The sequence below is a fragment of the Eurytemora carolleeae genome, unplaced genomic scaffold (genome assembly GCF_000591075.1).
Source record: "Eurytemora carolleeae unplaced genomic scaffold, Eaff_2.0 scaffold2441, whole genome shotgun sequence".
Classification (NCBI taxonomy): domain Eukaryota; kingdom Metazoa; phylum Arthropoda; class Copepoda; order Calanoida; family Temoridae; genus Eurytemora; species Eurytemora carolleeae.
The window spans coordinates 1-14,206 of NW_019398387.1; the positions used below are offsets into that span (position 1 = coordinate 1).

At 33.6% G+C, this 14,206-nt stretch overlaps 1 protein-coding gene across 1 annotated transcript; it reads right to left on the reverse strand.

Moving 5' to 3' along the window:
* Positions 1–11,388: 11,388 nt before the first annotated feature.
* On the reverse strand, positions 11,389–13,499 carry LOC111717308 (uncharacterized; the record flags this gene model as incomplete). The annotated part of the gene is given in 4 exon segments (XM_023492809.1): positions 11,389–11,645; positions 11,877–12,134; positions 12,268–13,227; positions 13,437–13,499. Coding segments are annotated over 4 exon segments (1,284 nt in total), but the record flags the coding sequence as incomplete, so codon positions are not given.
* Positions 13,500–14,206: the final 707 nt, after the last annotated feature.

Below are 14,206 nucleotides of genomic sequence, written 5' to 3' on the forward strand. Positions count from 1 at the left end.
TAGATGTCTATCTATAATAGATAGATAGATAGATAGATAGACAGACAGATAGATAGATAGATAGATAGATAGACAGATAGATAGATAGATAGATAGATAGATAGATAGATAGATAGATAGATGGATGAATAGATAGATAGATAGATAGATAGATAGATAGATAGATAGATAGATAGATAGATAGATACAGGGTAAGTCTAAGAAAGGGTGAATAGCGAGATCTTGCATTTAATAAAGCATTTTTTGGGAAATCTCATTTTTGACAAATATGTATGAAATTTTCGAGTTATTGTTTTGAAACGCAATCTGATACACCCTTTAAACAAATCTGGAAATAATCAGAAGCTATAGTTCTGTCTTTAATAGGTAGTCAACTTTCATTAGAACAGGGAATATTTATAACATTCATAAAGAATAAATAAACAATCAAAATAATTAAAAAATAAAAAATATATTGCGGATTTCAAAATTTAATTTCGCACATTTTCTCCAATACTTTGTAATTTATAATTTATCCCGCACTTTTCTTTTTCTACTCATATAATTTTGAGTAAAAAATAGTTTTGCGGATTTTTTAAAGGATCATATCAGATTGCACAAAAAAGTTTAATTTCATACATATTTGTCAAAAATGAGATAACCAAAAAAATTATTTATTTAAATGCAAGATCTCGCTATTCACCCTTTTTTAAACTTACCCTGTAGATATATAGATGGCTATGCATATAAAAGGATAGTATTGATGCTACAAGGTTATAATGCTAATTGCAGTTGCGTATACTCTGCGAACATATTGAAACCAGTTCTCTCTGGGCGGAATTTGTAAACAAGAATATATGTATCAGTGTTTGTTAAGTATCCGTGGAGGATAAAAACATTTAATTTTGATAATTTTGATAATTCACATGATAGTTTCCTATGACCAGAATATTTTATTGATTTTTTATGTAAAAGCTGGATCCCATGTCAGGCTGTGACATCTGTCTTCTGTTTACATTACCGCCAAGAGATAGTACAGTGCAACACAAAAGATGCGTACACCTCTTAAATAACTTTCCTTGCATTATAACCTTGGATAGCTATAGAGAGATAGCAGCGCATAAAGACGGACACGTACATAGATAGATATAACTCATGCTGACGAGGAGTGTTTAAAATGGAAAAATATTCTGTGTTTTACTTATCATATATAGATAGATATAAAGATAGATTTATAGATAAATAGTATTATATCCTTGACTTTGTTGTGATAGGGTGAGATGTAAGTATAATGGTAGTATACAATACATACAATATATACAATATATACAATATATGTATCTACACAAAGATACACAAACACAAATTTACAACAAATAGATAATCAAAGAATAGAATAAACAGTTGAATATAAAACAACCAGATGTGTACACAACATAACCGTTCATATATCTACCTCTACCTCTACCTCTACCTCTACCTCTACCTCTACCTCTACCTCTACCTCTACCTCTACCTCTACCTTTACCTCTACTTCTACCTCTACCTCTACCTATTCATGAGAAAACCTGCTCCGGTAAAAATAATAAAGCTATTAAACTTTTTGAAGCAGGTAATCTCTTTTTACAGAGAAATGTAAACTCTGAAAATATAAAAATTAAAACAAAAAGTAATGATGTGGATCCCAAGAGAGCAGTGAATGAGTTTAATATAAAACTTTTTATTTCCAAAATAAATGTCTTGATGAAATAAATCCTTAAGATAAATAATAAAGTTTTAAAAGCTAGATTTGAGAGTTATTTGATTAAGTTATAGTTCAGCTACTTCTATTCATGAAAATTTAACTGGTTCAGAATTGTAGAATACTTCTACAATCACATTCGAAACATTTACAATTTGCAAGCTAGCATTTAGTTAAAACAGAAGCGATTATTTAGGCCCTCAGCTTAACCAAACCGGAAATAGAAGCAGAAAGTAATGACCGGGGAGGCAAAAATAAGAAAAACAAAAATGTCAAAGAGTGTGTTGTAAACTTGTAAGAATGTATCCAAGAACTGCTCGCAGACTTGAGAACAGAGAGAAGGCAACCCTGAAAAATTGTGTCTGCTATCAATATCATCTATATTTTATAAAATTCTTAAAATCAAAACAAACTAAATATAAATGTTAAAAAATGTAGGCCCTCCTAGTTGAAATTATGTTATTCTCCATATAAGGATTAATTCTAGTTGATTAAATCTGCATTTTAGAATCATTAAAACACACAAATAAAAAAACTTTCTGAGAAATCATTGATATCAATATTTCCATAAATCAGAAATGCTCATGCTATTTTATTTGGAAACCGGACACAAGAACTAATTATTTATTAAAGAGAAATATTTCAATCCCATTCATTCTTGATCATGAGAAATATCAAGAGTACTTTTGAGAGTTGGATCGTCACTTCAAATGACGTGTTCAGTTTCTGTAAAAATGCGCAGCATTATTATCTTTTCTCATGTTTGTATTTCTTCTCAATTTTGAGTTAAATATTAATGAGTGGAGAGAGACGTCTGGGATTAAAGTTTGTAAAAATTATGTTCACAAAAAGTAAAAGCAGTGAATTTGTAATATTTTTCCATTTTAGTTTTCAACAACTTTTAAACTCATCGGAAGCTAGACGAGGTACTAATGTACTAATGTAAATTTAATGCTGCCAAAAATAAAATCTCGACTTTTGGGTTTTATCCAATCAGAACGGCTGAACCGATCGGTCCTAAAATTTGAGAAAGCTCTCACTTCGGCGGGGCACGTATGTTTTTTCATTTCGTTTTGATTTTTAAAACGAACGATATACCATCGTTTTCAGAAAAAAAAACGATGGTTCTAAAGGAACGACCCATTTGGTTTGAACTAAAGAAGGAAAAACGAGACGCCAATATTTTCTCTTTATTGAAAAACGATCGATTTTTAATTTGAAATGATCCTTTTCAAAAACGAATGTTTTAAAAACGATCATATAGTTTTTATTTATGCCGTCAACGAAAAGACTGGTTTGTTTTACAGAAAAGTGAAAACGATCCATCCCTAATTGGCACCTGCTGTTAGCTATTATTTCATTTGAAAATAACTTGAAAAATTTGAAGACAACACTAAAAAAACATCAAAAAACTTTAAAAATAAATCATTAAATACATCAATTTTTTTTTTGAGAGTTTCGTGTTATTTTAAGTTGAAAAATTAACAAAAGCCACCGTTATTTTGAAACACATCCGTTTGTTCTTTTTTGTAAACTGTAATTTTAAAAGGTTATTTCTGTTTGTTAACGATTTTAAAATTTACGTTTTTTCGTTCATGAACGGACTCTTCCGTTAATTTTCAAAACTTGTCGTTCATTACAAGAAAGTTGTCCAGTCCTAATTTTCACATGACCCAAGAGAAGGCTATATAATATATATTGCCTTCAAAATAATTTTATTGCAGTTTTATTAAAAATCCGCCAACAATTAACGAAAATCTGCAAAATATGAAATTTTCTTGATAGGATTCTTGAATTAAAACAGCATGATTGAACTGGCAAATTTACGGAAAATATTATTAAAAAAATGATTATTTCACACAAACGCTGATTTTCTAATCCCTACATCATTGCAAATTAAAATTTGTATCAAAGACTCAATTCTAAACACGAATTAAGCTAACAAGAAAATTGGAATTTCCTCAAATCGTTGTGAGCATCCATTTCGGAACCAGGGGCCATGGAAACATCTTTCAGATGTAAGTTAAATTAGTTGTTTTCCACATATCATAAGCTAAGGTTAACTGTAATATACAGGGTTATCCACAAAGGATGAGACGTAGAGACGACTGTACGGAATTTTATACTATCTGTTTCTTTATATTTATGATTCCCTGCAACTGTAAACCTAATAATTTAATAAGCAATTAAAAGACTATATTCATGGCAGAATACTCAAAACCTTGATATTGTCATTTTCATGGTTTTCAGGGCGTCTTTACATTCTCATTTTTTGTTGGTATAATTTATACCCACTGTTCCTTGAAATTATGTTTATAGACACTTTAAGGGGTAAAAATAACTGTCTTTTAATTAGTAAAATTGATAAGGCACACTCTTAATTAAAAACTCAAAATAGTGATATTAACAAAGAGAATAGAATATATATTAGAGTGGAACTTAGAAAATCCCACGGTATCAATTTTGTCAGTCCCTTTCAGCCTGAAAGGGAGTTCAAAGTGTACAAATCATGTAAATGTTCATAAATTATATGCAGTAGAGTACATTAATACAGTATGTTCCCTAGACTATCCATTTCAATTTCGAATTTTTTAAAGCTGTTAAATAAACTTTTTAAAATGAATTAGGTGAATAAAAAACATGATTTGATTTATAGTTATAACGAAAAATCATCGTTTGTAAAGTGAAAGGTATAGAGTCTGTGTGAAATGATCATTGGTCAATTATGAAACCAGCCTATTTCATAATTTGGTTTTCTTTTAATATCAATTTTAGATTTTCTATAAAATGATGTTCCAGGGCCTAAAAGGTTATATGTGAAGTACACCTGCAGTATGGAAACAGTACAACAAAATGGGCGTTTTACACTTTTTTCTAGTAAATTCCACTCTAATATATTCTTTTCTCTTTGGATATTAAGGACAAAAGTCGCTTAATAAACGATTTGTAGTTGCATTTTAAAAGATTTTAAATCGTTATTGTGGTATCTGGGAACCACAAAAACGTGCAATAACTGGTATATAAAATCTACACTTAATAAGATTTATACAAGTACTTAAACCTGTTTATATCTATCATGTGTGTAACCTGTTGACATTGCAGATCGGGTTAGTCCTATTCTGCGGGCCTACCTCCTCATGCGCTGTCATATATTTGTAACCTGGCATTACAATACTTCAGCTATCTCCATATATCGAGATAGCCTTATATGTTTAGATGCACGTACATAAATAACACCCTAGTAATAAAGTCATTCATATGTATACGTATATATTTATTGATGCATTTAATCTTACATTTATAAATGCATACATAAATCAGATACATAATAATAGCTGAACATAAACCTTAGATCCCTTGGTAATGTTAAGGTTTCCTAGGTTGTTCTATTATAAGATCATTAGAGATGATATTATTGCGTACAGATAAGATCAGTATGTTGATCAAACCTTCTACAATATCTTGATCTTCTCTTTTCCAGGTTTGCTGGGTTACACGCTCCTTCATCTTCTGGAGCAGGTCCCATACTTGTTTATACAAGCGAGAGATAATGTCACTCCTGCTTGCACCTGGATAGAGACTGAACTCTCTATCCCAGGCCGCCTCTGTGTCCCACAGTTTATCATCGGGGACCACTAGTGGCCGACCAGAGTTACTACTTCCCTGCATGGTGGAGTTGAATGTTTGTATCTTCTCCACAATCTCGCCTAGGAAGTTGTACATGTCTTCCATCTCATCTCATCTTCCTTCAGCTCCGCCTGCCACAACCTCTACATCTGCTTCTTCATCTGCTGAAGCAGGGACAGTGATGATGGGGGCGTTCCCGCTCACGAAGGGGGTGACGTCTGCTGGATCAACTTCATCTCCATCTAGTTCCAGCTCTCCAACAACGGCAGGGTTCCTTATTATGTTAGGAACCTGGTTCATCTTCTTCAATGTAGATCTCGTCCACAAGGATACTCTCTGTAAGCTTTCTGTGCGCTATATGTAGCACAGGTCCCTGGACGGCTATGTGCAGTGTGACTTGTGTCTACTCTGCAGCGGTCCGGGATGTACTGATCCATCTGGCTCTCTGTTGGATTCAAGGGACTGTTCACTCATATATCAAACAATCCGGAATACAACATTATTTGTGAAGTAAAAAAAACTTCATAATAGACGACTAAAAGTCGCTATAATTGGCATCTTTAAATCGTCTATAGAACTCAAATTCGAAATTAAGGACAAAAAGGCGTTAATTAAACGATTTTTAGTTGCATTTTACATGATTTTAAATCGTTATTTTTGAATTCGAAATAACTTCATTTTAGACGACTGAAAGTCGCCCAATAGGCGATAAAAAATCGAATATTTTTAGGCAGGTAGTTAAAACCTCCTGTTCAGACCAGTATATGAATCAGCTGATGGTTAGCATTCTTTCTCATTACCGTCTCTCATTTTACATTTAGTTAGTTGACCCGTTCATAATTGCGACAAATTGTGATCTTTGTGAATGTTTGAAAAAAAAACCAGAAGCTGTCGCAGAAATTAGAGGGAAATCAAGATTTTAAGTATACAGATTGTTCTATTTTTCAAAATATCTGTTAAACGTTCCAAATAGTTTGCTAAACAGTTCATATTAAAAAAACAAATCTTCAAATCAAACATCAAACAACATATTATGTCGGAAACTATTGGATGAAACGATTGAGAAGCTCAGGACCGGGGGAATTTTTTCCTGAGGGTGGAGGGCTTATCCTTAACCATACTAAATGAGTTCTCATATAGTTAAGAATTTCTTAAACTTATCCCCCCCCCCCCCGTCATATTTACTGTGAATATGCGTTTTCTGTTTTGGAAACAAAAGCATTGTTGCCGATATGCAAAATATATTTTGTACATGATTTCAGCAAAATTATTATTTATTTTTTATTATTTTAGGGTTAAGTTAGGTTAGGATTGATTTGAATTTGATTTAGGTTAGGTTAAGACAATTTCCTGGCCGAGCACTGCGTCTAGGACAGGTTAATTTTAGGATGAAAATAAGCGAAAAAAATAAAACAAAAAATTTTAAATTTATTTTTGTTAAAAAAATTCAGTAAATCTTAAAGAAATGACCTTGATCTGGATACGGATCCGGATCCTTTTATTCCAGTGCAGATCCAGGATCCAGATCCGCATCAAAATTAAATGGATCATAATAATATCAAATCCAATTTTGAAAGATTAAAGTATTAATATTTGGAATGAAGGATTTCATAAGTTTATCTTTTTTAATTGGATTAACTTAAGTTAAAGTTAAAAGACTTAAAAGATTTATTTATTCTACATGGTAATAAAGATTTGCTGTTATGTCAATTTTAGGGGTAACGAATGAAGGAGGGGGAGTAGGGATAAGAGTAAAGAAGATAAGGAAGGGGGAGTAAGGAGAAGGGTAAAGAAAGGAAGAAGCTGGGGAGTAAGAAGAAGGGTAAAGATAGAGGGGCAAAGAAGATAAGGAAGGAAAGTAAGGATAAGGGTGAAGAAGAGAGGGAAAGAAGGGAAGGAGGGGAGTAAGGATAAGGGTGAAGAAGAGAGGGAAAGAAGGGAAGGAGGGGAGTAAGGATAAGGATAAAGAAGAGAGGGGTAAAGAAGGGAAGGAGGGGAGTAAGGATAATGGTAAAGAAGAGAGGGAAAGAAGGGAAGGAGGGGAGTAAGGATAAAGATAAAGAAGGGAGGGGTAAAGAAGGGAAGGAGGGGAGTAAGGATAATGGTGTAGAGCTATAGCTCTAGTTTCTATCTGATCGAATTTTCTAGTTTTCTCTTTTTAGAGACAAGAGATGTATCTGAGACAAAGAGACAATCTAAGAAGAGAGTTGGATTAGTGAAAATCCATCAGACGAACAGGATCCAAAGATATAAGTTTCCCCCTCCAATATAAACTTATGTTTCTCTCCTCTAAATCCCTCGTTTTGATTATAATCTGCGAATTTCAATTTGCCTAAGTTAGAAAATAATCAATAACTACACTGGATGAACAATCAGAGGAGTAAAACAATTAATGTGAAAACTTGAAACTTATAAGTCTTCTATAAAACCACGAAAGAGTACATGTATGAATCATATGAATGAAGTGAGTACACAGTTCAGAGGGGAATATTCTGATAAGTTAATTCATGCNGTAGCCGGATTCGTTATTAGCACAGTTTCACTGATTGGAGCTACAGGTTTAATCTCAGGGCTATTTGTATTGATCTCTCCCTTCGTCGCCGTTAAATTCGTTAGTAAGCAGATAATTAGAGTCCTTCTCAAGATCACTTCATCCAATAATCGAAGAACCTAAATAGCGTAGATCTAATTTAATTTGTAGTAGAACTGTTAAGAAAAGAGTAGTTCACTACAATGGTAAAGAAGAGAGGGGTAAAGAAGGGAAGGAGGGGAGTAAGGATAAGGGTACAGAAGAGAGGGGTAAAGAAAGGAAGGAGGGGGAGTAAGGATAAGGGTACAGAAGAGAGGGGTAAAGAAGGGAAGGAGGGGGAGTAAGGATCCTAAGCACTGGTTACCATAGCATATTTGTGTTAGTAGGATTTCAGGCAGTGTTAAGGATCCATTTAATTTTCATGACGATCCGGATCCGGATCCTAGATCTGCACTGGAAAAAAATGGACCCGGATGCCGGTCATTTCTTTAAGACTTACTGAACTTTTTACCAAAGCAGAATTTCTAAGTTTTTGTCTTATTTTTTTCGCTCATTTTTATGCTTAAACTTAAACCCATTCAGAAATCAGGAAATTTTTATAATCTCTCTTTTTTCAATAGTTCAGATTTGGGTTTTAGGAGTAAAAAAGTTTTTTTGCAGTTTTTGGTTGATATTTTACCCCTTGGATCCAGATCCGCATGGATACACATATTTTTACGGATCTGAAACCGGATCCAGGAAGCCAAACTCTTGCGGATCCAACGGATCTGCATCCAAATTCTAAGCACTGATGATAACATTCGTAATAAAAGCCCCAGAATTTATTTATAAGTTATAAGGACACTTAAAAATGGAACATAGGTTCTACCACAAACTCTGATTTTCTAGCCCCTATATTTTTGCAATCCCATGTCGTAGCCCAGTAAACACAACTCAGATTTAAAACGTTTGATTTTAGTTTTAAATAGTTTTTTAAAAAACGTTTTTTATAATACCATTATAAAGTGTCTTAAACCAGTTTTTTTTTAACTAGTGTTTTTTTACACCATTAAAACAAGATTTTTAACCGGTACATTTAAATGGTTTTGTTTAAATCGGTTAAAAACTGCTTTAGATTATACGGGTTTTAAACACTAAGAAATAGACGGATAAAAAACGTGTAGAAATACTCTTTTCAATGACGTTTTAAGACAAGCCATTAAAACTCTTCTAGAAAACTACTTATGTTAACAGTTTTAAATAAAACGAATTTTAAACCATTTTTATAGATGTTTTCAGATATTCCTTAAAATCTGTTTAAAATATGTATTTTATAGTTCTTTTTATCCATTTGCGTTTGTAAGCTAGATTCTCAAGTTTAGATTTAGGAAATTAATTTTATTTAGAAATAATTGAAAGTATTGTCTATCCTATAGCGCATTTGTTTAACCTTTCTTTTAAAACAGGATATATCCATATAGGATTATACTGTATAATCCTATATCTTNCCCCCCGAGATAGAATTCGTGAAGGTCTCTCTCCAATTAATTGTGCCCGCCCTTAGAGGAGAACTATTGGAGTGTTAGGGATCAGGTTTATCCTATGCAAAATAGTTTATACATTTGTTAGAATAACTATATTTTAAATAATTTTATAACTGCATTATACAAAACAAATATTATAGCATATTAATATATATTTAACATATTAATGAAGGGGCTGGGAGGGGCTTTAGTATTGGAGGTTTCACCGACTCCAGCGTCGATTTTAAGCGGATACATTTACAGCTCTGGAGAGTGAGGGTGGGGATGTGGAGGGGTGGGATGGGTGGAGAGAAAAATTATAAAGAGACCCCCAATAACGAAGGGGCATAGATCAACATCAAAGGGGAGGGGTATAAAATTGTAGAGGCAGGAATATCATTTTAAAAAAAGAATTTAGAAAGTAAAAAAATAAGTTCAGTATTTTCAATTTTTATATATTTAAAAGTCTACATAAATAAAGAAATATCCTTGGTTATCTGATTTAGAAAATCACTTCTTTCTTAATACATCTTTGCGCAAACATTTTCTTAAAGCACCCCCCTTCAAAATATCTATACAACCCTGAATATGATATTAGCAAGACCTAGCCTATCAGAATTCTTATTTAATATAAACTATGCCCAAGAAAGATTAAACCTATCAGAAAAAGAATTTAAAATGAAACTGCTCACTAGCCTGACCGGCCCAGCACACGAAGACATTAGAAACCTTGTAGAACAAGGAGACACAATAACTTCTATTTATCATAATTTAGCCTCACTGTATGACTCAACGCCCGAACCAAATAAAGCCAAGCAAGACTTAGTCAAGTTTAAAATACCAAGACGATGGGACCTATATAAAGCACAAAATCACATACTGTCACTGTCGAACTCAGCAGCCCGCCTATATAAAGATGCAAATATAATAAAAAATTTAAAAACGTTAACACTCCTCATAACAGACGAAAAAGCGTACACTTAAAATTAAATCCCTTAATTTTTGTTTTATTTTAGATTCTGCTACAAGATGCAACTACAGCTACAAACCAAAAAGTTTTTTTTTTGAATGTATTAACATTCTATTGTAAATATATTTTTTTTTCACTAATATGTAGTTATATTGTATGCTCGGTATCAAAAAAAATCAAAATTTGTAACATACAATCTCCAAGTTTCGTCTTGTTAATCCAAAATCAACGTGAAATTAAAATCCTAATTAGCTAAATACACAGTCGCATAACTATAATCGGGAATAAATTAGAATTTAGAATCTGCTTACATTTACTTAAATATCATCAGCCTTTTTGTCACAAGCATAGAAAATATTTGAACAAACAGTCTTGACCAAAACAAATAGCGTAAAAACAATTAGTATACCTTTATTCTCACTCAAAATTAAAACCTTTCATTTAACACCATTAAAACCTTACACCTTAATTCATATATTTAAACTAACACCTTATACCCCGGATCCAACTAACTTCACAGTTTCTCTTAAAAATCAAGGATCAATCATAATTGCAAAGATTCCCAGCTAAAAATATCATTTTTATCAAAATAAAATCCAGATCCGAACTTTTTTTACCAATTTTGATAACTTAAACCAACTCAAATTACATGAATTCAGACCTTTTATGAGAATTTAGGAATATACCGAACCAAAATCATTTCGAAACTTTCATGTTTTACATCTTAGGCCACAAGGGTTTTCGCATAAGCAAAAAGTATAATTGGCACACTTCAAAATGTGAACTAAAAGTCTAAATTAAACTAAATCCTAAACTCGACTTCAATACTAACAAACAACATAAACCTAAATTCTCATAACGTATTCTATATTAAAAATAAAAGGTATATTTCAATCCGTACACAAAAGCGTGCCATATCAATTGTGAACCCAAAAATTACCTTCATTTAATCCAGATTCAAATTAAGTTCAAATTATAACCCTACAATTGGCCAATATCCTTCTCCGGATTTTATTTATACATTGGAAAATCTCATTCCTCTGAAAATAACATAAACATTTCAAAGATAACTTTCAAATTCCTCATATTTTATTCTTTGCATCTTATACGAAAAAATTTACAAAACAGCCCAATTAACTGTTATAAAACAGCCTAATTAACTGTAACCTGCTAAATAAAAACAGATAAAAATAACTGTTCTTAACAGAATCTGCTTTTTCGTCTCACAAAAAAATAATAAATCAGTAATTAAGATAATTACAGACAGATTAATCGTCTCGTGATATAATCATATCACTACGTGGTTATCTCATTTACACTTATATTTCGCACTTTATATAATTTCAAAAACAAATATACCCAAGAAAATATACATCCCGTCAAAAGAACAAACAACTCCGAAATAACACGGTTCAAACCTTGTCCTCAGCCATTCTCAAAAATAAATATTATTTTAGACTTCCTACACCAAATGACACCCAAAATACCTTCAAATAAAAAAACTATTGTATAAATGAGATAACATTCCTTGCTATATTTTTTAACAGTCTGAACACTTCTTTTCGGCCGACCAGGAGCAGGTGGAGTATGAAGATTAGCACCACCCCGTGCAAGAGGAGTAAATACTACAGTTCCGTCCAAGACAGGCGGAACAGACTGAACAGTACCGCTCTGAGCAGGCGGAGTATGCTGGACAGCTCCACCCTTCGCAAACGGGGTGAGCTGTCCCATAAAAGCTATCTCAGGACATCCATCCTTCACAGTTCCAATCTGCCGCACAAAAGCCTAATAAAATAGATCTTACAAAACTAAAACCACCCAGCAAAATATCAATTAGAACTTTTGACATATTTTAAATAGGAAAAACAAGACTCGCATGCCTTTGGCAATCAACATTTTTAAAAAAACTTAATCTTACCTCAAACGCTGGGCTAGATCCACCAGGTACGGAACTAGTAGGAGGAGGATAAGGAGTCTTCCTATAAGTCTGTTTAGGGGTACCATCGGTATATTCACCCAACACAGCAATCTGCTTAACATGAGCTTCCTGACCTCTGGAAACATGCTCCGCACTAGTTCCATTTTCTGTAGCATCCGCTATATTTTCATAAACTGCCTCAACATTTATTTCTCCTTTTTCCAGCTCAGGATTATTGTCAACTCTACCCTCCCTCGTAGTTACATTCAAATTTCCACACGGCATTCCAGGATTGTTTTCACCTTTTTCCAGCTCAGGATTATTGTCAACTCTCCCCTCCCTCGTAGTTACATTCAAATCTCCACACGGCATTCCAGGATTGATTCCTCCTTTTCCCAGCTCAGGATTATTGTCAACTCTCCCCTCCCTCGTGGTTACATTCAAATCTCCGGATTGCACCCTAAGATCGATTCCTCCCTTGTCCAGATTAGAACTAACAGTAGCTCGCTCCTCCATCCCGTTGACATTCATCATTCCGGTCGCTCCGTCCTGCTTAACTTCACCAGCACACAGATCAACTGGATGCACTACAAGACCCTGAGAACCGGCGTTAACAATTCCAGCTCCGGGTTGAACGGAAGACTCATGTGCCTGACCACCCTGATCGACTCCAGCAAATACGCTCACATCAGGATATAGACCAGGGCGAACTCCAGCAGGTGGAACGGCATGACTCCAGGGTGGAAATAAAGGTGGCACAAACCCAGCAGGAGGATAAGCCGGAAACATGATAGGCTGCCCAACCGGTTGCATAACAACGGGTGTCGGATTCACTTCACCCGGATAAGGCGGAACAGTATTCTCCCTCTCAGGATCCAACACTGGCGAACTAGAAGGCAACTTCCTCACTTTCAATTTCTTCTTAGCACCACCCTGTGCCAAGACAGGCTCCACAACAACCTAATAGCAAAACAACTATATGTCAGGTAAATAAACAAATCCTTAAATACTCTAACCTTAAATACTCCAATTCCACTAACTTTCCAGTTTAATTTAAATTACTAAACTTCTTTCAAAGAAAAATATAAAATTACAAAACAACAAAACAAAGTAAACTTAAACTAGTACGCATAAATAAATCCCGCCTTCTAACAAGGTCAAATCCTCACCTCACGAGAACGTCCATGGAACCCTTTACAACTAAGACAACAGAGCACTGCTTTCAAAACACCCTGAACATAAAACAATTGAAATAAAGAAAATGAAATTATTACACCTAGGTAACACACTTTAAGGTTCGTTTCGTTTTACATACCAAAAAAAAATTTAAACACCTTTTCCAAAAATTTCAAATCGAAATCCTAACAAGTTATATACAAACTTGAAACCCATCTATATTAAGTACGTATATAAACATAAAAAAAAACTACGGACATTATTAATGCTCCAACAATTAACACATTTTTATATCAAACACTATATTCTTCTTTCAATCACATAGCACTCGTACTTATGCAAAATAATTTATAATTTAACACACGTTACCCTAACCTCAACACTAAAAATAAATCAGTCAATCCTTAATAATACAAAGAACATTAGAATATATAAACTTTATTAAAATAAAGATATATACACAAAAATCAATCCCGACAATAATGATCCACCATGTAGCGAGTGATCTGGCTCTGTAGTCCTTCAAAATCTTGCTTCAGCCGAATCAACCTCATCAAACCCGTCAAAATACGACGCTCAATGTTGAGAGCATCGATATCGCCATATCCCACGTTCGAGTTCATCGACTGCACATGCTGCAAATTATGACGATACATCGACCTCAGGAACTCAATAGTGTTCAGCTCATCAGCCAACATCGGAAGGATTCCAGGACTAGTATCCTGATCAGGAACCTTAAAGAAATCATTTACCCAATCCCTCA